The sequence below is a fragment of the Mobula birostris genome, chromosome 13 (genome assembly GCF_030028105.1).
Source record: "Mobula birostris isolate sMobBir1 chromosome 13, sMobBir1.hap1, whole genome shotgun sequence".
In the NCBI taxonomy this organism is placed as follows: Eukaryota; Metazoa; Chordata; class Chondrichthyes; order Myliobatiformes; family Myliobatidae; genus Mobula; species Mobula birostris.
In genome coordinates this window covers 95,666,747-95,693,669 of record NC_092382.1, presented here as the reverse complement: position 1 = coordinate 95,693,669, position 26,923 = coordinate 95,666,747, and the positions used below count along the sequence as shown (strand labels likewise).

The following is a 26,923-nucleotide window of genomic DNA, read 5'->3' as shown; positions in this document are numbered from 1 at the left end:
GTGTGTTAAGGGACTTGCTGTGGTGTTTTAGCCTGACATGCAACAATAAACAACATCAAAGAGTTCGGAAGAAGAGAAAAAGATATGGTATAAAAGTAAGTTAGAAATGATAAATTTTTAAGTTAGCAGTTAAATTCCTTTGTTGGTGCATGGCCAAGCAGTTAAGGTGTCAGTCCAGCGATCTGAAGGTCGCTAGGTCGAGCCTTGGCTGAGGCAGCGTGTTGTGTCTTTGAACAAGGCACTTAACCACACATTGCTCTGCGACGACACCTGCGCCAAGCTGTATCGGCCCTAGTGCCCTTCCCTTGGACAACATCAGTGGTGTGGGGAGGGGATACTTGCAGCATGGGCAACTGCCGGTCTTCCATACAACTTTGCCCAGGCCTGCGCCCTGGAAACCTTCCCAAGGCGCAAATCCACGGTCTCATGGGACTTAACGGATGCCTATTATCATTATTAAATTCCTTTAAACACGGTGTGACGTTGCCTTCTTGTTTCAACAGAAGTGAGCTTCTGGAAAAGGTCGTTGACAGGGAGGGGAGTGTCTGCTGTAATTCTTCCTCCCTGCTTCCTTGTCCTGGAAAAATGGCAGCCAATAGCCTTTCCTGACACCCTGCCTGTTGTGGGAGGACGCTGCACCGAAGCAAACAGTGATGGCCGATGTCAGGATACTGTCTGTGACGGCAGTGTAAGTCTGGGGAAGGAGAATTTTTTTTTTAAACCATCTGCCTCTAATTAGGACAGGAGGACAAAGAACGCAATGGCCGAAGGGGAGTGACTGTTCCCGAATCCGGTGGCGTGGGACCGCAGGCCTCTGCTCCTCCTGCCGGACGGTTGCCGGGAGAAGGGTACAAGGCCTGGATGACAGGCGCCGCCGCAAGCAGGCGTGAGGAACGGCGAGGGGGGAGTGTGCCTGTAGAGACTTTGGCAAGGTGCCGGGGGCACACAGCAGGTCAGGGGGCATCTACAGAAAGGTGCAAAGTGTCAGTGTTTCTGGTTGAGAATCTGTACCAGGACTTGGGGCTGGGGGAGGGGGAGGTCGGGGCAGAAGCTAAAATAAGGTGGGGGAGGGGAAGGAGTACAAGATGGCGAAGCCCGTGAATCGGTGAAGTGGGGGGGGGGGGGAATGAAGTGTGGAAGATGGGAAGTGATAGGCGGTCAAGGTAAAAGGCTGAAGAAGAAGCTCTTTCACCTCAGACAGCTGAAGAAGTTTGGTCTGGACCCCCAAATCCTAAGGGGCACAATTGAGAGCATCCTGACTGGCTGGATCACTGCCTGGTATGGGAACTGTACTTCCCTCAATCGCAGGACTCTGCAGAGAGTGGTGCGGACAGCCCAGTGCATCTGCAGATGTGAACTTTCCACGATTCAGGACATTTACAGAGAGAGGTGTGTAAAAAAGGCCTGAAGGATCATTGGGGACCCGAGTCACCCCAACCACAAACTGTTCCAGTTGCTACCATCCGGGAAACGGTACCACAGCATAAAAGCCAGGACCAACAGGCTCTGGGACAGCTTCTTCCATCAGGTCTTCAGACTGATTAATTCATGCTGCCACAACTGTATTTCGATGTTATATTGACTCCTGTTGTAGATGCCATTTATTACAAATTACTTTAAATTGCACATTGCACATTCAGACAGAGATGTAACGTAAAAATTTTTACCTTTACTCCTCGTGTATGTGAAGGGTGTAAGAAATAAAGTCAATTAAATTGAATTCAATTCGGTTGGATCAGATCGGAGGGGAGGGTGTGTCAGGAGAGAAAGGGAAGAAAGGGAAGGAGGGGGGGAGCACCAGAGGGATATAAGAAGAACAGGAAGAGGGGAGGAATTACCGGACATGAGAGAACGCGACGTTCATACCATCTGGTTGGGGGCTACCAAGACGGAATATCATGCGTGTTTCCCGCAGCCCGAGGTTGGCCGCATCGTGGCCACGGACCTGCGAGTCGGAACGGGAATGGGGAGCGGGAGTAGAATGGTTCCCCACTGGGACATCCTGCCTGCTGTGGATGAGGCACTGCGTGGGCTCCAAACAGACTGTGCCCCGATCTACGTGGGGTCTCACCAGTATAGATGAGGCCAGACAGGGAGCACCAGATGCAGTAAATCACCCCAGCAGACTCACAAGTGAAGTGTTGCTTTGCCCGGCGTGACTGCGTGGAATCCTGCATGGGGAAGGAGGTAGACAGGAGGTGACTGGGCAGGTGTAGCACTCGTTCCACTTGACGGATCAATGCCAGGAGGGAGATCAGTGAGGAGGGACAAGTGGGCGAGGGAGTCACAGGGAGAGCCATTCCTGCGGAGAGTGGGAGTGGCGGAGCCAGAGATCGATGGTAAGGTCAGACTCCCACAGCCTGGTACTCACTCCAGTTTCTGCAGTTTACTCTCCGGGTCCCTCAGAGCCGCAGACACCAGTTTCACTACCGAATCTCCCAGGTCGTTACACCCAAGGTCCAGCTCCGTCACTGATCGGTTTGTTCTGAGAGCGGAGGCGAGATCCTCGGCACCAGAATCTGTGAGACCGACGTTCCACAGACTAGAAATGAGAGCGAGAGTGAGTAAGTGAGAGAGAGCGAGAGAGAGAGAGAGAGAGAGAGAGAGAGTGAGAGTGAGAGTGAGAGTGAGAGAGAGTGTGTGTGAGAGTGACAGTATGACTGAGAGTGAGAGAATGAGAGTGTGACTGAGAGCGAGGGTGAGAGAGAGAAACAGAGAGAAAGAGAGCGGGAGAGAGACAGAAAGAGAGAGAGAGTGAGTGTGAGAGAGAGTGAGAGTGTGAGAGTGACAGTGTGAATGAGAGTGAGAGTGAGAGAGAGAGGGGAGAGTCAGAGTGTGAGGTAGAATGAGAGTGTAATTGAGAGTGAGACGGCGAGTGAGAGTGAGGGAGAGAAAGAGAAAGAGACAAAGCCTGAGAGAGTAAGTGAGAGTGAGAGAGAGAGGGAGAGGGAGAGGGAGAGGGAGAGGGAGAGGGAGAGGGAGAGGGAGAGGGAGAGGGAGAGAGTGAAAGAGTGAAAGTGAGAGGGAGAAAGAGTGAGAGAGAAAGAGAGAGGAAGAGAGAGGGGGAGTGAGAGATGGAGTGAATATGAAAGGCACACAGAGACGAGTCCCCGGTGCTAATCAGTAACTCAATTGCTTATCGTAGATGAACTCTCAGTTACAGTAACCGCCGTCTCTCACAATCTGGTACTTACTTCAGTCGCTGAATTTGACAGTGCGATTCCTTTAGAGCTTCAGACAGCCGTTTGACCCCGGCGACCCCCAGTTTCTTATCCCGCATGTCCAGCTCCATCCGTGATCACCGACATCAGAGCCCTCAGGGCCCCTCCGGTTCCGTCTGTGGTTCAGAGAATGATGAGATCGAGAACAGTGCATGAGTCAGAGTACAGGGTACAGGGTTCAGGGGTCAGAGTGCAAGATACGAGATACAAGGTGGGTCTCCGTCATTTCTCAGTGTACAATTGCAAAGGGGAACTAAATGATTATTTCTCCGGATGCGATAGGACCCTCCCTTCGTCGAGATCGACTGTGGATTTTGCATCCTCGCTCTCTGCGGGAGAGACAAACCAGGACAGTATGATATGGCGAGCAAGCTGTTTCCCATCCAGCATTCTCTCCGTCCCCACGGAGCTGAAGAATGGAGAGGAACAGGAGAAAGCATTCGGCACCAGAGGCATCGCAGGAGTTGTCAGTCAGCAATGGACTCAACGTCGGGCTGCCTTTGGGACGCCAGCTCCGGATTTTTTCCTCTGGGTTTACTCCCGGATATTTCTCCATGACTGAACATTCCCGGAACGCTGCGGAGGTTTCAAGTCAGAATTTTCCTTCTCCTCGAGGAGCTGCCAACCGCGGCTGACGAGCCCCGTCTGTCCGAAGCCATTGATTTTAAGGCGCCGGAAACCCACCTTCTGTCTTTCTCCCGTCAGTAGATACGATGCCGGCAGGCTTAGTGACTAAGCCATACGTGAAGGCCTTGTGGATTGGTTGTCAGAGGCTATTTCTGCAACCAACGTTATTGGGGGCATTTTTCTCCTCTATCGTTTCCCTCACCTCCTGCCTAAGAAGCAATTATAACCCCCATCTCCCACCCCGCCACCCGTATCAGTGGACTAGTGAGCCAAACTGGGTAATTTCACTCAACTTCACTTACCCCTTAACTGAAATGTGCACACAATCTATGGACTATTCATCTTATGTTTTGAATATTTATTGTTAATTTATGTATTGCTCTTATTTCTTTGCTTTTGAATCTCCACACTTTGGGTGGAACTCGCACCTTGTTGGGGTCTTTCATTGATCTGTGACAGTAATACTCTATTATGGATTTATTGAGTATGCCCAGAAAGGTGTTGTATATGGTGACAGATATGAACTTTGATGATAATCCAATCAACTTCCATGTTTCCGATGACGACCGGATCCATCCCATCTCTGGCCAGGAGCTTATCGCTGCGTCCAGGGAGATCTCCTTCTTTTGCTCTGGGTATGCGACACACTGTGCGAGACTTCTTGTCGGTACACACCGGGTTCTCAGCCACCCAGAGAACCCAGTCCCCTGTTATCACTGCTTCCATTCCTGCGGTTTAGGTTTCAGATCAGATAAGGTCCTATGGGGCGCCTCTCTCCTGCCTAACATCTCGGAGGTGTCGTAGTCCATGTCGAGAATCGCCAGATGTTCAAAGTGGTGGAACACATCCAACTCCGGAGCTGGTGGTCACCCACCTGTCTCTCTCTTTCCGGTCGTCAGTCTCAACCCGGGGCTCACTTGTGGCCCCCACTATCTGCCAGAAGGACATCTGGAGCACCTCCGCCAGTTCTCTGCAACATCGCGGGTCAGCTACCTCCACCTCAAGCTCGGCCACATTGCTCCCGAGGTGTTGGGTTGGCTGGCATTTCTCGCAGGTGAATTTTGTAGGGGTGCAATTTTCCGTCAATCCGAACATAAGGCAAGACTAAGTTTGCAGAGGCTGCTTTATTAAACTTTTAGGGGCGGAAGAACTACTAAAGATTAAGTGATTGTAGTTATAAAAAATTTAAAAGTAAACTACTATTTATACTCCTATTCCAGTTGTTCTCCCGTTGTACCGAATGGCGCCTAATGCCTAACCTGAGCTTGGATCTTCTTCGGACTTCCCAGATTTTCCTTCCCTGATAAGACACTTTCTCCGCCGGTAAACTGTACCGCTAACCACTCTTCTTTCCGCCTGGTTAGGCCTGCAACAACTTCACCACTATCTAATTAACGGCTCCCTTTTTTTGTCAAAACACGCCATGCACCTCTATTACCTCCAGAGCCAGCGAACTGCTGAATGCAAAGGCGAAAATAACCGGCCTCGCAAAACAAGGGATAGGACGGGGAAAAAAAGTTACTTTGCGGTGACCAAACACAAATTATGTAAGCAGCCGCACACCATACCAAATCTCCTTCTCACTCTCACTCTATCACATTCTCACTCTCTCCCAAGCAGGGCGCACAGTCGGGCCGGGGTCCGCTGCGCCGGCTCCAGCACAACCCGGAAGTGCGTCACATTCCAACAATTAGAAACTGGTATTTACTGAGAGTCCATCTGCTGCGCCGTCTCCTTGATCACCGAATCGGTGTGCAGCGAGGAAGTCGCCAGTCATGGGGTTGCCAAGGAATGAAGACGTGCCCACTATCCCTCCGGGGTTTTCATTGAGGTGGTCAGCTTTTCAGGAGACGAAGCACGGCAGCAGTTCCTCCGGGCGCACGGAGCCAGTGTCGCGCAATTTACCCACTAAAATGCAGCTCTTTGCAATGTGAACGGAAGGCAGAGCCCCAGAAGGAAACACACGTGGTCACGGGAGGTTGTTTTGGTAGGATGGGTTGGGAGTTGGGGGTACAGGGGGGAACGTAGACACTTCTGACAGGAAGCGGCGGGAACTGAACCGGCGTCGCGGCCTCTGCATTAGCGTTACGCTACCGGGTCTTGTGCTCGCTATCAGCACCACCCCCACCACGCCTGTCCTCCTTTCGGCAACTACGACCCCATCTTACAGGACACATGGAAGTGTCCGGGCTCAGCAAGGGCAGAAATAACAGAGGACCGACTGAGGGGAAGGACAAAAAAAAGGGGGGCGTCATATTCCAGACTGTCGAGCATGCGGGAACTTTCTGAAAACATTTCTCGTTTTGGCTGCTCACCTTGCGCGGAAGCTGCCGTTGCTTGTTCCAAAAGGCGAACAACTTTGTCTTACGGGTCCTCGGCGCACTCTGCGTAAAGGGCGAGATGATATTACGGCGATGAACCAGGAACCCAGCTCTCCTCAGCGCAATCATTGCGCACCTCGTTTGCGGATGGAGGCGTTGACTCCCCGGAGAACCACTTAGCTGCCTCTCAGTAATAGTCCGGCAGGGTTTGCAGGCTTGTACTTCCCAGTAGGCGGAGCTTCCTAGCGTCATGAATGGCAGCTGTGACGTCACTCAGGCGAGAGCCACACCTTTTTTGCTCCCTTTGAAAGGCTGAATTGATCAGCAGCTACCCGGACCCAACAGCACCCGGTGACCCTGTGATCTCCGTTTCAAAGGCCGGCGTCAGGCTGTTTCCTAAGAGGGTGCGCTCTCGCAAAGCGACAGGCCCGAATGTATATCTCGTCGGGCTCCGACAACCCTGCGCCAACCAACCGGCACTGTTGTTCAAGGGCATTTGCAATCTCTCCAAGTTAGAATCGGAAGTTCCTAGCTGTTTCCAAAAGGCAACAATTGCAGCACTGTCCAAAACAGGGTGAGCTGACTGAATGGCGATCGACGGTGATGAAGTGCTTTGAGAGGTTGGTTATGACTAGAATTAACTCCCGTCTCAGCAATGACTGGACCCACTGCATCTTGCCTAATTGCACAATAGGTCTACGGCGCAGGAAATCTCACTGGCTCTTCACGGGGCCTTCGAGCACCTGGACAATAACAGTTCCTATGTCAGGATGTTGCTTATCGCCTATAGCTCAGCGTTGAACACCATCATTCCCACAGTTCCGACCGGAAAGCTCCACAACCTGGGCCTCTGTACCTCCCTCTGCAACTGGATCCTCGGCCTCTTCACCGGTAGACCACAATGTGTGCGGGCCGGAAGGAGCAGCACCTGCCTTCATCCCATAATCTTAATGCTCTCACTGATCAAGAATCGGTCATCCACCCCTTTAAATGTCGCCAATGACTTGTCCCCACAGCCGCCTTTGACAGAGGTGAGTGCTTACTACTGTGCATAAAATAACGAGGGTTTCTAGAGGAGAGGAGGAAAGTTCAAATGGAGATTTAGGCGGCAAACTTTGTTTGCACAGAAAGTGGTGGGTGCCTGGAAGGCCGGGCCAGGGACGGTGGCGAAAGCGGACCTGACAGCGAGCTTGAAGAGCCACAGTCAATAAATGGACCGTGTGCCGGCAAAAGGGTCCTAATTTTATTTGGCACCTACAAGAGCTGGCTGAGGGGCCGTACAACCATCGGTTCCCTGAACCAGCATGGATAACTTCATTCACCTCAGCTCTGCACTAAGTCCACACTCGATAACTCGCTTTCAAGGACCCTGCAAGTCATGTTCTCAGGATTATTTAGTTTTTATACAATTTTATTTGCGCAGTTTGTCTAGATCCGTGCATTTGTTGAGTGTCTCTCTTTGTATGTACTTTACCAATGGGAAAGTTGTACAGGATCTTGAGATCTCAGCCCATCAAGTCAGGCACAGTTGCCCAATGAGCACGAGTGGAGATGACCCTTCATCCACTGTCACTCTCCAACTATCAGGCGTTCTGAACCAGCCTGGATAACTCCACTCACCTCCTCTCTGAATTGATTCTACAAGCTACAGATTCACTTCACATGCTCTACAACTCTCATTCTCAGTATTATTTAGATATTTTTTTTATCATTTATTTTTTTCCCCATATTTGCATAGTTGTTCTTTTTTTGGACATCACTTGCTTGTCAGTCTTTGTGTGTAGTTTCTCATTAATTCCCTTGTAGTCCAGCGGTGTTCCCACTCGGGAGGAAGGTCAGTCCCAGAAACCTCGCTCCCCGGGGCGTTGACGTTCATGGATCGTAACTCCTTTGGATATCCACTCTCAGTCCGGGCCTGGTCCCCTGCAGTGACTGCAGCTGCTTCTGCCCCTCTGCGCTGAACTGATTCTCCCAAAGCCTGAAACAGATCGGAAAATGAATGGGAATGCAGCTGATTTCACAACGCACTCTGTGAGCAGTAGATACCAGAACAGGGAGGGTCTGCGTTGTTGAAAAGCCTCGCTCCATACACATTAGGGAGGGTTGTATCCTTGGCAATGAACCGCAATTTGCACGATGAGAGGACGGGGTGAGACTGATTCTCTGGGGCGGGGGAGGCTGAGGCTGGATGCACCTTTCGCAGGTGTAGTTATCAGGGACAATTGCGCTGTCCCTGACTTGATCATAATGGCAGTAGAGAAGGTAAGGGCCACGATTTCTCACCTAGGGCTGGGAAGAAGGACGAAGGTAAGAGGGAAAGATTTGAGAAGCAATCTCTTTACGTAGTGGGTAAGTGGAATGAGCTGTCATAGTTGTAGGGGCAGGTACAATTACACTGTTCAAGAGACATTTGGACAACTGCGTGGACAGTGAAGGGTTGGGAGTGATGTTGAGCACATAAAGGCAAATAGGGCTGGCTCATGCTGGCATGGATGAGATGGGCCGATGGGCCTCTGCCCGTCTTCCCCACCCCCACCCCCACGTGTCTCTATCCATCACTGTCACTGTTAACGGAGACACTCACTTGATCCGCTCCAGGTTCTCACGGGACTGTACCAGGAGGCAGAGCGCGGGCACAGACAGGTCCGTGAATGAGTTCGATCCCAGGTTCAGCTGCGTGATGGAGCGGTTGACGCCGAGGGTGGTGACCAGGTCGTCGGTGCAGGAATCCGTGAGCTCCGCCGCGTACAGACTGCGGGTCAGAGAGAGAGCAGGATTGGTGGGGAGTCGGGAAATGCTCGGAGCGGTGATCGCGGCGTGGGATCGGGCGGCCTTGCAAGCTCCTCTACCTTCCATCATGGTGTGGAGGCAGTCAGCCTCCAGCAGCCGGCTCCACAACTCATGTCCTGAGTGTCAGCTGTTTAGGTAGTTACGAATTGTATTTCTGTATTCATTTGAGGGCATTTGCATAATGTGGTTTCTCTTGCTGACTGGTTATTTGTCTGACATTAATTGTGTGTAGTTTTTCATTGATTCTATTGAGGTTCCTTGTACCTACCTTGAATTCCCGCAAGAAAATGAATCCCATTATAGAATGTTGTGACATATATGTATTTTACATCTGAAGTTCATCAGACAGAGGATCAGAATTAAGCCAATTGCCTCCCCCCCCCAACCCCTGAGTCTGCTCTTCTATTCCATCATTTCCCTCTCAGCCCCTATCTGGTGCCACGGGCTGGTGCGGGTAGGAATGGGGTGATAGCACGGATGAATGGGTGGCTGAGGAGACGGTGCAGGGGACAGGGTTCATGTTCGTGGATCACTGGAACATTTTCTGGGGAAGGGGTGACCTGTACAAGAGGGACGGTTTGCACCTGAACTGGAGAACAAATATCCTGGCCGGGAGATTTGCCAATGTTACTTGGGAGAGTTAGGATAGTAGGGGAAGGATCAGACAGGAAGGTGGATGTCAGGGATAGTATTTTGAGGCAAAATCAAAATAACAGGTCTGATGGGTTAGATAATTTGAAGTGTGTGGATTGTAATGCAAGGAGTATTCTAGGCAAGTGTGATGAACTCGGAGCAATGGATCAGTACCTGGATGTACAATGTTGTGGACGTTATTGAAACTTGGTTGAGAGAGAGGGGCAGGAATGGGTGATTGATGTGGCAAGATTTTTAAGGAGGAGGTAAAGAGGCTGGGGTTTGCACTACTATTTTGGGATAATATCCCAGCTGCACCTAGGGGTGACATAATGGGGGGTGGGGTGGTCAGACAATGAGTCCATTTGGGAGAACTCAGGAACAGGAAGGGTGCAATCACACTGGTGGGTTTCTACCAGAGACAACCCCCTCCATAACCACCAGGACATTGAGGAATGGATATGTAATCAGATTAAGCAACTGTCTAAAAATAGTAGGGCTGTTGTCATGGGGAATTTCAACTTCCCAATTATAAACTGGCACCTTCTTAGTGCAAGGGGTTTAGATGGTGCAGAACTTGTTAAGTGTATCCAGAAGGGTGACATAATTCAATATGTGGACCGTCGAGAGGAGGGACTCTACTGAACCCGGTGAGCAGCCATGAGAAGTCCTTGACAAGTAGGAACAAAGTGAATCCCAAGGCACTCTATATGTACATCTTGAGCAAGAGGATAACTAGGGAGCTGTTAGGACCACTCAGTGTTAAAGAGGTGAACATTTGCTTGGATGTGGAGAATGTGAGTGAGGTACTTAATGAGAACTTTGCTGCAGTATTTATCAAGGACAGGGAAGTCAGTGCTGAGTGTATGTCGGTCAGGGTGTTTAGAGGTCAAGGAGAAGGAGGTGTTGGGCCTCCTAATGAGTATTAAGGTCGACTTTATGGGATTTACTCCGGATTATTGAAGGAGTCTAGACGCCAGGATATTCGTGTCATCTCCAGGCACAGCCGAGATCCCAGAGGTCTGGTGAGTGGCAAAAGTTTAAGATCGGAACAAGGGAAAATCCTGGAAACTACAGACCAGGGAGTCTCACATCAGTTGTAGGAAAGTTACTGGAAAAAAATTCTTAGGATAGGAAATATGAGTATTTGGAAATCCATGGCCTAATCAGGGAGTGCCAGGATGGCTTTGTGCTGGGCGGGTTGTGCCTAACCAACATGATTGAGCTTTTTGACAATGTGTCGAGAGAGATTGATGAGGGTAGGGTAGTAGATGATGTCAACATGGATTTCAGCAAAGACGTTTGACAAAGTCCCTTATCCAGAAGATTTAAATGCATGGGGTCCACACAGAATCGGCTGCTTGGATTCAGAACTGTTAAGGGCATGATCCTTGTTACTGAGCCGAGAGATCTTGGAAGTGGCAAGACAGGTGGCCAAGGTGGTTAAGAAGGCTTCCAGAATGCTTGCTTCTATTAATTGAGGCACGGCAACGTCACAAAACTGTTCAGTCCACATCCGGAGTATTGAACACAGTTCTGGTCAGAATGGATACTGAGGCTTTGGAGAGGCTGCAGAAGGGGTTTAACGGGATGTTTTCTGGTTCAAAGGGCACGTGCTGTCATGAGGTGCAGTTAACTTGGTCAGAGGGGTAGAGAAAGGAAAAGGGGAGAGGGAGGAGAGAGTGAAGGGAGTGGGAGGGGGTGAAGGAGAGGGAGAGGGAGAAGGAGGAGAAGAACCTGCTGCCATCCTGTGTGGCTGATGGCTGCTTTTGCAAAGGCGATCTCTCGGAGTCTGCAGCCTACCCCTGATTCTGTAGACGGCAGCCGGCTTTCCTCAGAGCCGCCGAGAGCAGCTTCACTCCGGAATCTCTCAGCTCGTTCCTTCCGAGGTCCAACTCCACCACTGAGTGGTTTGCCTTGATGGCGGAGGCGAGGTACCTGACGTATGGAGCCGTGAGGCCGACGGCTCGGAGTCTGGGGGGTGGGGAGAAAAGACCGTTTATCAATCACAAAGACAATGGGACCGACAACAAAATAATTTTGATTATCGAGTCTTAGAAAACAGAACAGAGAACAGTACGCACAACACAGGCTCTTCCCCGCATGTGGGGGTGATGACCTTTTAATTTTAAAATGGATAACCCAACATTTTTCTAATAATCATATGCCTTCTTAAATAATGGCAATGTACAGACCTGAGATATTTATATATATAAAGATAGATTATACATATATATATTTAGATATAGATGTAGATATAGATATATGTACAAATATATATGTGTGTATGCCTAAGACTTTTGCACAGTACCGTATTTGGGTTGAAATACGATAGTGTTTGGGAAACAGGAACAAGAGGACGTGGCCTTGCACTGGGTCAGTTTCATTCATTGTTATTTGGTAACTGGAAAGGCAAGACATACTTGGTCCTGGGTTGGATTCAAAGTCAGTGTCACTTCATTCTCAAAATACATATACGTCACCCTGAAATTCACTCCGTTACAGGCATTTAGGGAAAAGCAAAGAGATACAAGTGAATCACCGAGAAAGCTCAGACCAATATGGACAAGCAACCGATGTGCAAAATAAACCACATTGTGCAAATACAAAAACTTAAATAACTAAACAAATAAAGAAACAAGCAAACAAATTAATTAATTAATTAATATTTCCTGGAGCGGACTTGGGGCCAGATCGAAGCGGCAGATCCCAGGCTTGGGAGCAAGGAACGAGTGGATTCATGCACCATTAAAATGGGTTCTATTGTGTTCTTCTGTTTTGTAGCTGCTTGTAAAGAGATAAATCTCAGTGTTGTATACTGTATCAATACAGTGGAGCAAACTCTGCGGGCCAATGGACAATTGCGCTCCTGTGTCTTATGGTCTTATGATCATCTGCCCTGCCTGATCTCGTGGGGGGAAGTGACCGAACGAGGTGCGACGTGGTTGCACGGCGTGGCACTTACCGCAGCTTCTCCAGTTTGCAATCGGGACTTTTGAGAGCCTTGGACAATTGCTTCACCCCCAAATCTCCCAGCTGATTGTAACTCAGGTCCAGCCCTGTCAGTGACGAGCCTGCGCCGAGAACGGAGGCGAGATCCTCGACACAGGAACCTGTGAGGCCGTTCTCATCGAGCCTGGAGATTGGAGATACGGGTGAAACTGGAGACCGGCACACGACGCAGTCTTCATTACTGGTGGAAATGATGTTTAATGTCAGGCACCCAGTGACTGTCAATGCAATCTGACCCGAACCCCATACTCACTGCAGTCTCTGTAGTTTACAATCCTGCTTCTTCAGCGCCGCGGTCAACAGTTTGACGCCCTCATCCCCCAGTTCGTTAATGCCGAGCTTCAACTCCAGGAGCGAGGGGTTTGCACCAACAACGGAGGCAAGATCCTCACTGCAGGCAGCAGTGAGATTGTTACATATTAGCCTGGAGAACCCATGAAGAAGAGCAGGGCAGAAAATAAAGTCAGTTGTGACACTCCCCCTAACCCCGCCCCCAGAGCTTAGCGATAGCTCTACCCATTGGAATGGTAGAGGGTTCACTGTCAGCAAAGGTCGAAACTCAAAAGGAGATTTTCAGCCCTATCCAATGTAGACTGAGTGGCCACTTTACTCGGGATCTCCCCAGCACCCATTAAAATTACGAAATCTGGTCATTCCTAAACTTTAAACTAATTAAAAGGAAAAGACAGTGTCTGAAATCGGAGAACCGGTTTGTTCTTTAGGTGACGCACACACATATCCTGTGTCAGCTCAATGAGGTATGCAAATCGCGTCTTTATACAAAACAAAACCATAATTAATGAGTTAAATGAACAAGGATGCTTACTCAATCAATATAAATAAGTGATTACTCAAAGTCTGTTGAAATAGTAAACACACAACAGCCACCAGGTGCCTTTTCATGGTCTTCTGCCGCTGTCGCCCACCCATCTCCAGGTTCAACGTGTTGTGCATTCAGAGATGCTCTGTGTCAAACCAGTGATGTCGCTCCTGGTGGCTCGAGTTACTGTCAGGGTAGCATATGGTGACATATATGTAGCTCAGTTATAAACCAACCTTGACCTTTGAAACCCCTATCTTTCTGTCATTCTCCCAGTCGTTCCCAACGATCATCAGTGCCTTCTGACACTTATACTGTTTTGCAAGTTGTTGACATTATCTGCATCACATGTTTTTCCAAATACCTTCGCCTGGGCGAAGTGATTCACGCAGATGGTCTGAACGCTTCTGGGGACAGAGATCTCCAGCACCCAAAAGTAATGTTCAGAGCGCTGACTTTCTGAGTACACAAATGTCCCAACTATTGATTGATCAAATATACCTGTGACCAGGTCTGATGTGGGGAGTGACAAATCAGTCTGGTCCGGAAGCCTCTTTGAACTCAGTCACGATGGTGCAAATAAATTATCCAGTGTTGTCTGGCTTGACCCAGGCCAATTAAAATAACCCTGTTGTCTTACGTTGATGAAACATGGGCTTGCAAGACTTTGCTGTTTACTTGCTTATGACAAGAAGCTGAGGAATGAATATTAGAAGTTTAACTTTGTCGCAAAGAACTCTGAATACTTGGAAAGGTCATTCTACTCTGTTAGAAAGCTGAGGTTGGCAATAACCATTTCACACGCTGGAAAGTGATGTCTGTCTCACCATGACTCCAATCAGGTGGTTGCAATCAGCACCATGCTGGTATTAAACTAATGTGAACACCTAGAGACTAGAATAACAGTCCAGAACTTACCCCAGACTCTGTAATTTACACTCCGGGTCCCTCAGAGCCTCAGACAGAAATTTCACTCCCGAATCTCCCAGTGTATTTTTACTGAGGTCCAGCTCTCTCAGTGATCGGTTTGTGCTGAGAGCGAAGGCCAGATCCTCAGCACCGGAATCTGTGAGTTCAACACGCGTCAGACTGGAAGTGAACAAGAGAGAGAGAGAGGGCAGAGGGAGGAGAGAGAGAGCAAGAAGAGAGAGGGAGCATAGAGAGAAAAGGGAGCAGAGATAGAGGGAGAAGAGAGAGAGGAGAGAAAGAGGGAGAATAGAGAGAAGGGAGAAGAGAGAGAGAGGAAGCAGAGAGAGGGAGAAGAGAGAGAGGCAGAAGATAGAGGGAGAAGAGAGAGAGGGGGAGGAGAGAGGAAGCGAGAAGAGAGATAGAGAAGAGAGAGAAGGAGAGAGATAGAGGGGGAAGAGAGAGAGAGAGAGAGAGAGAGAATGACTATTACACAGTACTGTACTTGTCGATCTGCAGCGGAGCGTGAGTTTGCAATTCTGACAGAGCAAAGGATGTTGGGAACATTGAGGGTGGAGTTGGGTCTTGGTTCGGTGGAAGATGAAGAGAGAAGACACTGGAGAGAACCGGTTGTAGGATTCGACCCGGAGGGAGACCGTGATTCAATGGAGCAAGCTGCAGAGCTCAACAGAGGATTGGTGAATATGTATGACTTTTGGAAGGGTTGAGCTCCAACTTGTGCACATTTGACTGTTTAATTACAATGGGCCTTTTCTGTTTGTTTCTTTCCTTTCTTCACTAACCATTTAGTTAAGTTAATATTCATAAATATAATTCCTCTAATTGTATGCAGTGTGCTGTCTGCTGTTTCTTGGCAGTGACGCAGCAAATCACCCAGAATCCACACAAACCGGGGTTTGGGGTGGGAGAGCCATCCCAATCCCACGGGGGTTTGGTGGGACTGGAGTATGTGTCCCCCTGGAAATATGCAGCCCAAGGAAACTGAGGTTTCAAGTGTGTTAATGGACTTGCTGTGGTGTTTTAGCCTGACATGCAACAATAAACAACATTAAAGAGTTCGGAAGAAGAGAAAAAGATATGGTATAAAAGTTATTTAGAAATGATAAATTTTTAAGTTAGCAGTTAAATTCCTTTGTTGGTGCATGGCCAAGCAGCTAAGGTGTCAGTCTAGCGATCTGAAGGTCGCTAGGTCGAGCCTTGGCTGAGGCAGCGTGTTGTGTCTTTGAACAAGGCACTTAACCACACATTGCTCTGCGACGACACCTGCGCCAAGCTGTATCGGCCCTAGTGCCCTTCCCTTGGACAACATCAGTGGTGTGGGGAGGGGATACTTGCAGCATGGGCAACTGCCGGTCTTCCATACAACTTTGCCCAGGCCTGCGCCCTGGAAACCTTCCCAAGGTGCAAATCCACGGTCTCATGGGACTTAACGGATGCCTATTATCATTACTAAATTCCTTTAAACACGGTGTGACGTTGCCTTCTTGTTTCAATAGAAGTGAGCTTCTGGAAAAGGTAGTTGACAGGGAGGGGAGTGTCTGCTGTAATTCTTCCTCCCTGCTTCCTTGTCCTGGAAAAATGGCGGCTAATAGCCTTTCCTGACACCCTGCCTGTTGTGGGAGGACGCTGCACCGAAGCAGACAGTGACGGCCGATGTCAGGATACTGTCTGTGACGGCAGTGTAAGTCTGGGGAAGGAGAATTTTTTTTTTAAACCATCTGCCTCTAATTAGGACAGGAGGACAAAGAACGGAATGGCCGAAGGGGAGTGACTGTTCCCGAATCCGGTGGCGTGGGACCGCAGGCCTCTGCTCCTCCTGCCGGACGGTTGCCGGGAGAAGGGTACAAGGCCTGGATGACAGGTGCCGCCGCAAGCAGGCGTGAGGAACGGCGAGGGGGGAGTGTGCCTGTAGTGACTTTGGCAAGGTGCCGGGGGCACACAGCAGGTCAGGGGGCATCTACAGAAAGGTGCAAAGTGTCAGTGTTTCTGGTTGAGAATCTGTATCAGGACTTGGGGGTGGGGGAGGGGGAGGTCGGGGCAGAAGCTAAAATAAGGTGGGGGAGGGGAAGGATTACAAGATGGCGAAGCCCGTGAGTGGGTGAAGCGGGGGGGGGGGATGAAGTGTGGAAGATGGGAAGTGATAGGCGGTCAAGGTAAAAGGCTGAAGAAGAAGCTCTTTCACCTCAGACAGTTGAAGAAGTTTGGTCTGGGCCCCCAAATCCTAAGGGGCACAATTGAGAGCATCCTGACTGGCTGCATCACTGCCTGGTATGGGAACTGTACTTCCCTCAATCGCAGGACTCTGCAGAGAGTGGTGCGGACAGCCCAGTGCATCTGTGGATGTGAACTTTCCACGATTCAGGACATTTACAGAGACAGGTGTGTAAAAAAGGCCTGAAGGATCATTGGGGACCCGAGTCACCCCAACCACAAACTGTTCCAGTTGCTACCATCCGGGAAACGGTACCACAGCATAAAAACCAGGACCAACAGGCTCTGGGACAGCTTCTTCCACCAGGCCTTCAGACTGATTAATTCATGCTGCCACAACTGTATTTCGATGTTATATTGACTCCTGTTGTAGATGCCATTTATTACAAATTAATTTAAATTGAACATTGCACATTCAGACAGAGATGTAACGTAAAATTTTTTACCTTTACTCCTCGTGTATGTGAAGGGTGTAAGAAATAAAGTCAATTGAATTGAATCAATTCGGTTGGGTCGGATCGGAGGGGAGGGTGTGTCAGGAGAGAAAGGGAAGAAAGGGAAGGAGGGTGGGGTGAGTACCAGAGGGATATGAGAAGAACAGGAAGAGGGGAGAAATTACCGGACATGAGAGAACGCGACGTTCATGCCATCAGGTTGGGGGCTACCAAGACGGAATATCATGCGTGTTTCCCGCAGCCCGAGTTTGGCCGCATCGTGGCCACGGACCTGCGAGTCGGAACGGGAATGGGGAGCGGGAGTAGAATGGTTCCCCACTGGGACATCCTGCCTGCTGTGGATGAGGCACTGCGTGGGCTCCAAACTGACAGTGCCCCGATCTACGTGGGGTCTCACCAATATAGATGAGGCCAGACAGGGAGCACCAGATGCAGTAAATCACCCCAGCAGACTCACAGGTGAAGTGTTGCTTTGCCCGGCGTGACTGCGTGGAATCCTGCGTGGGGAAGGAGGTAGACAGGAGGTGACTGGGCAGGTGTAGCACTCGTTCCACTTGACGGATAAATGCCAGGAGGGAGATTAGTGAGGAGGGACGAGTGGGTGAGGGAGTCACAGGGAGAGCCATTCCTGCGGAGAGTGGGAGTGGCGGAGCCAGAGATCGATGGTAAGGTCAGACGCCCACAGCCTGGTACTCACTCCAGTTTCTGCAGTTTACTCTCCGGGTCCCTCAGAGCCGCAGACACCAGTTTCACTCCCGAATCTCCCAGGTCGTTAGACCCAAGGTCCAGCTCCGTCAGTGATTGGTTTGTTCTGAGAGCGGAGGCGAGATCTTCGGCACCAGAATCTGTGAGACCGACGTTCCACAGACTAGAAACAAGAGTGAGAGAGTGAGAGGGAGAGTGAGAGAGAGAGGGAGAGAGAGAGAAAGGGGGTGAGAGAGGGAGAGAATGGGGCAACACACATAAAAGTTGCTGGTGAACACAGCAGGCCAGGCAGCACCTCTAGGAAGTCCTGACAAAGGGTCTCGGCACGAAACGTCGACTGTACCTCTTCCTAGAGATGCTGCCTGGCCTACTGCGCTCACCAGCAACTTTTATGCGTGTTGCTTGAAATTCCAGCATCTGCAGAATTCCTCGTGTTTGAGACAGAAAGGGGGTGAGAGAGAGAGAGAGAAAAAAAGGGGGTGAGAGAGAGAGAGAGAGAGAGAGAGAGAGAGAGAATGAGAATGAAAGGCATGCAGAGGCAAATTCCCAGTGCCTATCAATGACTCAATGTTCAGTAGGTGCAAACACCATCCTGGTGCTTACCCCAGTATCTGAAGTTTACAGTTCGGGTCTCTCAGAACTGCAGACAGCAGTTTCACTCCGGAATCTCCCAGTGCGTTTCCACGCACGTCCAGCTCCATCAGTGACCTGTTTGTCCTCAGCGCGGAGGCTAGATGGTTAACATCAGGGTCCTGAAGGCCACTGTGGTTCAGCCTGTGGATCAGAGAAAGATGGAAGTGGGAAGGTTGCATGATTCAGGGTAGAGGGATCAGGGTTCAGGATGCAAGATACAAGATACATGATCACTCATTGTCATTCCTCAGTGTACAAGTCTAAAGGGGAACAAAATATCTGTTTCTCCTGATCTGATGAGACCCTATGTTGGTCAACATTGACCGTGGACGCTGCATCCCGGCTCTCTAAGTAATACGCAAGCCAGGGCAGTATGATATGGAGAGAACATAAGAATGTGAGAAATAGGAGCAGGAGTCGGCCATCTGGCCCGTCGAGCCTGCTCCGCCATTCAATAAGATCACAGGTGATCTGACCATGGACTCATCTCCACCTGCCTGCCTTTCCCCCGTAACTCTTATGTGACGACAAACCAAGTTATCAGAAGATTGATGCTAATGAGAAAGAGATAAGGGGGACAATGGAAGGACATTCAAAATGTTAATGAGAGAGAAGAGAGAGATAACGGGAAAGAAACGCAGTTCAGAATATTGGCAAACCAGTTGCTTTGAACCTGAACTGTTTGACTTTGGATGGACAGGCAATACCCCAGCAGGGGGATAAAAAGTACAGGTTCGCTAAGGCACGACACACACCACAAGATCACGAGATAACGAGACCCTGGAAGAGCGGTGTGCCCCCACAAGTTGGTGGAGGTTTGGAGGTCTGGTTTGAGGGAACCGACCATAGACTGACAGGGTGAAAAGGTACAATCGGCGGGAACCTGGTGTGTGTGTCCGCCCTTGCCTGGGTGCCGGGTTCACTGCGGAAGAACGGTCGTATCCGGAATGGAAGGTCACAGTCGGTGACCACAGCGGGATAGAAGACATAAAAGGGTCCGCCCGATACCAACTGCGAAGAACATCAAAGGTCTGCCTGAATCAAAATTTGCATTTCTCTCTCTCTCTCCAACGGCACAACAGCGATTACTGCGAACTGTACAAAGCTGAACTGAACTCTGCGTCACTTAAGACTGATCATTTTATCCGTACAATTAGAGTACTGTGTTACTTATTTCTTTAATAAAACTTTATTAGCTTCCAGTAATCCAGACTCCAACTAGTGGTCCACTTCTGCTGGTTTGGTAACCCAGTTACGGGGTACTTAACACTTAATTCCCCTATGATGCAAAAACTTGTCCAACCTTGTCTTCAATATATTTACTGAGGTCGCCTCCCACTGCTTCATTGGGCAGAGAATTCCACAGATTCACCACTCTCTGGGAAAAGCAGTTCCTCCTCATCTCCGTCCTAAATCTTCTCCCCTGAATCTCCTAAATCTTCTCCCCTGAATCTTGAGGCCGTGTCCCCTAGCTCCAGTCTCACCTACCAGTGGAAAGAACTTTTTGCCTCTCTCTTAGCTATGCCTTTCATAATTTCAGATGTTTCTATTGGATCTCCGCTCACCCTTCTGAATTCCGGCGAGTACAGTCCCAGGCAACTCAGTCTCTCCCCATAATCTCACCCCTTCGTATCTGGAAATATATGTAAGACAAGTTTGATTTTCTTCTGTTCTTATATTCATCCATCATGAAGTGCTCATCATTTATTTCTCACGATTATTATTTTAAAAGAAAATTCTTTTTGTCTTTGCACAGCTTCTTGTCTTTTGCACACTGTTTGCTTCTCTGTACTGTTGGGTGCGGTCTTTCACTGATTCTATTGTGGTTCATGTAGTTACTGTGACTGCCCACAAGAAAATGGACCTCAGGCTTATATATCGTAACATCTCTTGGCTCCATCCCTCCCCCTCCTGTCTTCTCCTATCATTTTGGATCTCTCCCTCCCCCTCCCACTTTCAAATCTCTTAGTAACTCTTCCTTCAGTTAGTCCTGACGAAGGGTCTCAGCCTGAAACGTCGACTGTACCTCTTCCTAGAGATGCTGCCTGGTCTGCTGCGTTCACCAGCAATGTTTATGTGTGTTTCGTGACATCTGTGTACTTTGATAATCAATTTACTGTAAACTTTTGAAACAGTCCACGGGCAGATTGGGTGGGATCCTTCATGATATTTATGGTCTGAATATTGTTAGTCTTAACGAGCAGTTGCAATACTCGAGCCCTCAAGATCAATCTATTCAACAGTTATTAAAGAAATATTCATTCATCAGCACACAATCTCCCAGCCTTCCACTCACCAGAGTCTCTGGATTTGACAGCCGGGGACTCTCAAAGCCGCAGACACAACTTTCCCTGCAGAATCTCCCAGGTTATTGAAACCCAATCTGCAAAAGACAGAGGAGGTGACAGACAAAGTGACGCAAGTTCAAGCTGAAGTTTATCGACACTCGTCCACACACACGTATACGGCTAAATGAAACATCATTCCTCAGAGCCCAAGGTGCGACACAGTACACAGACGGTCCTGTGCTAAAGTCTAAGGATTGGAGAGCGAGTTTTTAAATCTGGCAGCAGAAAAGGATGGCGAAGGGGGAGCGCTCGCTGGAGGGGTGTGGGAAAGATGGCACAGAAAATGTACGGGGGGGGTGCAAGGGGTGTAAACACACCCAACCCTGAGACACTGGGTAAGGTCATTTGATTCCAAACAGTTGTTTTATTGATCGGTACAGAATGTCTCTCTGGTGCTTCTCACTCATGTTCCCATTTCCCGACCACGGTTCTCTTCTCCCGGCCCCCTTCATACGCTCAATCCACAATAGAAACCCGTATCAGAATGAGGTTTACCATCATTCACATAGGTCATGAAATTTGTTTTTTTTTTGCTGCAGCAGTACAGTGCGATACGTAAAATCACTACAGCACTGTGCAGAAGCCTCAGGCACCACAGATACTGCGCAGTACTGCAGTCACACACAGCAGATATCATTACGATCCAGTGTTTGAAAGGCATCAGTTAGTCTTGCGAGACCATGGATCTGCGCCTGGAAAGTCTTCACTCTCCAGGGAGCAGGCCTGGGCAAGGTTGTATGGAAGACCAGCGGTTGGCATGCTGCAAGTCTCCCCTCTCCACGACACCGATGTTGTCCAAGGGATGGGCACTGGGACCCATACAGCTTGGCACCAGTGTCATCGCAGAGCAATGTGTGATTACGTGGCCTTGCTCAAGGACACAACACGCTGCCTCAGCTGGGGATCGAACTCATGACCTTCAGGTCGCTAGTCCAATGCCTTAACCACTTGGCCACGTGCCCACACGATCCAGTGTTTAAAGTCTGAGTGGTTTGGCCTGAAGTCTGACAGGCTGACATAAGGTATGATGTGCATGACAACATGAGGTTATGTAAGAACTATAAAGTCACTTCCATTATTTTAAGACTTGACCGGAAAAAAACAGCGCCAGGGCTGTTTACAAGAAGGGGAAGAGCAGATTCTATTCTCTCAGGAAGCTGAGGTCCTTCAATGTGTGCAGCAGGATGTTGGAGGTCTCTTACTGGTCTACAGATACTAGTCTGGAAACTATAGAGAGAGTGCAGAGGAGATTTACAAGGATACTCTCTGGATTGGAGAGCGTGCCTTTTGAGAATAGATCGAGTTGACCTTTTCTCCTTGGAGCGACGGAGGACGAGAGGTGACCCGATAGAGGTGTATAAGATGATGAGAGGCATTGATCGTGTGGATTGCCAGAGACTTTTCACCAGGGCTGAAATGGCTAACATGAGGGGGGATAGTTTTGAGGTGTTTGGAAGTAGGTACAGAGGGGATGTCAGGGATTAGGTTTTTCACACAGAGAGTGGAATGCACTGCCGGTGACGGTGGTGGAGGTGGATACAATAGGGTCTTTTCAGAGCCTCTTAGATAGGTACATGGACCTTAGAAAAATAGAGGGCTGTGCGGCAGAAAAATTCCAGGCAGTTACTAGAGTAGGTTACGTGGTCGACACAACATTGTGGGCCGAAGGGCCTGTGATGTGCTGTCGATTTCTGTTTCCATGTTTCTGTTGCAGTGAGTGCAGTCTTCTTTATGGCTTTATGTCGGGGAAGCAGTGTCAGTGCTGGTGATGCAAAAAGACTGAATAAACTCATCAGAAAGGCTGGATCCAACCTTGGCTGCAACCCAGACTCCTCTGAGTTCCTGGTGGGGAGGAGGTCACTGAACAACCTGTTATCCGTTATGACACGCACAGATGCTGGAGGAACTCAGCAGGCCAGGCAGCGTCAATGGAAACAGCTGAGTCCCTCCAGCATTTTGTGTGCGTGTTGCTTGCATTTCCAACATCTGCAAATTTTCTCTTGTCTGTTATCCATTATGGACAAACAGGCACAACCTCTCCGTGACCGACTGAAGAAGCAGTGGTGCATCCTTTCGAATGGGCTCATTCAGCTCCTCTCGCTCAGTACAGCCCAACCACATGCCTTCCACTCTATCACTGCAGCTCACCAACATGCTCCTCTCTCTCTCTCATTACAGCCCACCAACATTCCCCACACTCTCATTACAGACCAACAATGACCCCTCTATTCTCTCTCATTAGCCCATCAACTTCCCCACACTCTCTCTCGTTAGTCAACTCCATCCCCCACACTCGCTCATCACAGCCCACCAACATTCCCCACTCTCTATCTCATTACAGATCACCAACATCGCCCATTCTCTCTCATTACAGACCACCAATGACCCCCTCTACTCTCCCTCATTAGCCCACCAACTTCTCCACACTCTCTTTCTCATTACAGCCCACCAACATGTCCCCCACTCTATAATTACTGCCCACCAACATGACCCACTCTCTCTCTAGTTACAGCTCACCAAGATCCCCCTCTACTTCTCATTACAGTCAACTACCTCCTCTACACACTATCTCATTACAGCCCACCAACACCCCGCCACTTTCTCTTTCATTACATGCCACAAACACTCACCCTGGTCTCTCTACCTTTGTTACAACCCCCAGTTACTCTCTCCATCTCCCCCACCCCTCATTACACAGTTACCGCCTCTCCCTCTCACACATAAACACATGCGGGCATCAATAAGTTAGAGCGCTTTAAAAGGGAAACTGAGAGGACTGATGAGGGCAGGACAGAGGATTTTCATTACGGGCACATTAGCAATAGAGTCAGAAAAAGTACAGCACAGAAACAGGCCCTTCTGCCCACCTAGTCCGTGACGAGCCATCTTAACTGCCTACTCCCATCGACCTGCACCAATAACCACAGCTCTCCCTACCGATAACCATCCACGTACCTATGCAAACTTGTCTTTGAAATCAAGCCGTCATGCACCAATCAAGCTGGAAGCTTTCTCCACACTCTCACCCACCCTCTGAGTGAAGAAGTTTCCCCTCATGCTCCCTTTAAGTTTTTCACCTTTCACCCTTAACCTGTGACCTCTGGCTGCAGTCGCACCCAACCTCAGTGGAAAAAGCCTGCTTGCATTTACCCGATCTATACCCCTCATAACTGTGTATACCTCTACCAAATCTCCTCTCCATCTTCTACGTTCAAAAGAATAAAGTTCTAACCTATTCAATCATTCCTTATAATTCAGGACCTTCAGACCTGGCAACATCCTTGTAAGTTTTCTCTGTACTCTTTCAACCTGGTTTACATCTTTCCTGTAGCTAAGTCACCAAACTACTACCACATCGACTCAGGCCTAGGGGGCCGGCGTCGGGCACGATGACGGACTCTCCACTTCTCCCTCTCCCTCATCAGTGTGTTCAGTTCATCTACATTAGCTGCGTCGCTGTCTTCTAGGAGCGTGCTGACCATAGTCTTCGGAGGGCGCCCAGGATTCATCCTCCCATGCTTGGGCTCCCATATGATGACCAGGCTGGCAGGTAGCTCCGGGTGGCGTAGACAGTGCCCAGCTAGTCGCAGTCCTCTCACCTCAATTTTAGTGGAGAGCATCGGCAGGTTGTTATAGAGCTTGATGTATGTCATGTGCTGTTGCCAACTCACGTCAAGAGCCTCCCGGAGCATTCGTGTATAGCAACCATCCAGAGACTGTCGCATCGTCTTGGTGAGTGTCCACGTCTCGCACCCGTACGTGAGAATGGACTCTATGACTGCTATGAAAATCCTCTTTTTAAACCCTCTGGTCAGGTACGACTTCCAGATTTCCTTAATGTCATTCATAGCCCTCCACGTCAGCGTCTTCCATACCTTTATGTCCTTCTCCGAACTTATCATTCTTGACCCGAGGTAATTGTAGTCAAAGGCTTTCTTAATGGTATCATTCTCTATGGTCTTGAGAGTACTTGAGAGTGACCAAAACTGCACACAATACTCCAGGAAGAGGTACAGTCCACATTTCAGGCCGAGACCCTTCGTCAGGACTAACTGAAAGAAGAGCTAGAAAGAGATTTGAAAGTGGGCGGGGGAGGGGGAGATCCGAAATGATCGGAGAAGACAGGAAGGGGAGGGATGGAGCCAAGAGCTGGACAGTTGATTGGCAAAAGGGATATGAGAGGATCATGGGACAGGAGGCCCAGGGAGAAAGAAAAGGGTGGGGGGGGGGAAGGGGGTATAGTGAGAGGGACAGAGGGAGAAAATGGAGAGAGAGAGAGAGAAAGAATGTGTGAAAATAAATAAATAAATAAATAATGGATGGGGTACGAGGGGGAGGTGGGCATTAGCGGAAGTTAGAGAAGTCAATGTTCATGCCATCAGGTTGGAGGCTACCCAGACGGAATATAAGGTGTCGTTCCTCCAACCTGAGTGTGGCTTCATCTTTACAGTAGAGGAGGCCGTGGATAGACATGTCAGAATGGGAATGGGATGTGGAATTAAAATGTGTGGCCACTGGGAGATCCGGCTTTCTCTGGCGAATAGAGCATAGGTGTTCAGCGAAATGATCTCCCAGTCTGCATCGGGTCTCGCCAATATATAGAAGGCCGCACCAGATGCAGTATATCACCCCAGCCAACTCACAGGTGAAGTGTCGCCTCACCTGGAAGGACTGTCTGGTGCCCTGAGTGGTGGTAAGGGAGGAAGTATAAGGGCATGTGTAGCACTTGTTCCACTTACAAGGATAAGTCCTGCACTCCCCATTCTTGTTGTCGCCTGCAAATTTGCTGATTCCGTTCACCAAGATGTGTAAGGCGGCTCCTTCCCTCCGCTCACCTGCGGGTCACCCCCGGGCAAGGTCTAGCACCTCCTCAGCCCCCTTCCCCTCGATCAGGGTCACGCGAAGTGGTGGGAGCAGGTGGTGGTTGGTCGTCTGAGCAGCCGGCGCGGATCACAGTTCCTGCTGGTAAGTTAGCAAATTTCAGGGCACATGCCAGTGATAATAAACCTGATTCTGGTTCTGGTTATGCGACCACTGCTGCCAGGCAGACAATCCCTGAGGAGTATTGACAACGGCTGGGGTCACCCGTCTCGTAAAGACGCCGCCCAGGGGAAGGCAAGGCCAAGCCACATCTGTAGAAAAATTTGCCAGGGATAATCATGGTCAGAGAAAGACCACGATCGCCCACATCAATACGACATGGCACATAACGAACGAAACCCAGGGAACAGAATGTTACCGCCCACCTTATCTCGGCCTCTTTTAAATACTTCTCGAAGGTTGCCCCTCATTCTTTCTTTGTCCCCAGGAATAGAGGCCCGTGCTCTCCCCGTTACTAGGGCCCTTTAGTCCTGGCAACGTCCCTGAAAAACTTCTTTCGCCCTCGTTCCAGTTTGGTCATGTCTTTCCTGTGATGGGGCAACCAGAGTGTTCTACAGTGGCCACCACAACGCCTTTTGACCAAAAGACAAAGACCATAAGACCATAAGACAAAGGAGCAGAAGTCAGCCATTCGGCCCATCGAGTCTGCTCCACCATTTTATCATTTGCTGATCCATTCTCCCATTTAGTCTCACTCCCCCACCTTCTCACCATAACCTTTGATGCCCAGGCTACTCAGATACATATCAATCTCTGCCTTAGATACACCCAATGACTTGGCCTCCACTGCAACAAATTTCATAGATTCACCACCCTCTGGCTAAAAAAATTTCTTCGCATCTCTGTTCTGAATGGGCGCCCTTCAATCCTTAAGCCATGCCCTCTCGTACTAGACTCCCCCATCATGGGAAACAAGTTTGCCACATCCACTCTGTCCATGCCTTTCAACATTCGAAATGTTTCTATGAGGTCTCCCCTCATTCTTCTAAACTCCAAGGAATACAGTCCAAGAGCGGACAAATGTTCCTCATATGTTAACCCTCTCATTCCCGGAATCATTCTAGTGAATCTTCTCTGTACCCTGTCCAATGTCAGCACGTCCTTTCTTAAATAAGGAGACCAAAACTGCCCACAGTACTCCAAGTGAGGTCTTACCAGTGCCTTATAGAGCCCCAACATCACATCCCTGCTCCTATACTCTATTCCTCTAGAAATGAATGCCAACATCGCATTCGCCTTCTTCACCACCGACTCAACCTGGAGGTTAACCTTAAGGGTATCATGCACGAGGTCTCTCAAGTCAAAGGAGCAGAATTAGGACATTTGACCCATCGTATCT

At 49.4% G+C, this 26,923-nt stretch overlaps 1 protein-coding gene across 1 annotated transcript in view; it reads right to left on the bottom strand.

Annotated features, from left to right (window-relative positions):
• LOC140208065 (uncharacterized) overlaps nt 1-26,923 on the bottom strand; it is a 68,137-nt gene that overhangs the window by 24,012 nt on the left and 17,202 nt on the right. The window contains exons 7-21 of the mRNA XM_072276590.1: nt 20,652-20,738; nt 18,326-18,496; nt 17,715-17,885; nt 14,343-14,513; nt 12,858-13,175; nt 12,558-12,728; nt 11,396-11,566; nt 8,754-8,921; nt 8,045-8,147; nt 6,518-6,701; nt 6,164-6,411; nt 4,766-4,952; nt 4,395-4,576; nt 3,195-3,286; nt 2,372-2,542 (exon numbers count right to left, since the gene is read on the bottom strand). Of these exons, the coding sequence (XP_072132691.1) occupies nt 2,372-2,542; nt 3,195-3,286; nt 4,395-4,576; nt 4,766-4,952; nt 6,164-6,411; nt 6,518-6,701; nt 8,045-8,147; nt 8,754-8,921; nt 11,396-11,566; nt 12,558-12,728; nt 12,858-13,175; nt 14,343-14,513; nt 17,715-17,885; nt 18,326-18,496; nt 20,652-20,738 (2,595 nt within the window). The remainder of the gene's footprint in view (nt 1-2,371; nt 2,543-3,194; nt 3,287-4,394; nt 4,577-4,765; nt 4,953-6,163; nt 6,412-6,517; nt 6,702-8,044; nt 8,148-8,753; nt 8,922-11,395; nt 11,567-12,557; nt 12,729-12,857; nt 13,176-14,342; nt 14,514-17,714; nt 17,886-18,325; nt 18,497-20,651; nt 20,739-26,923) is intronic.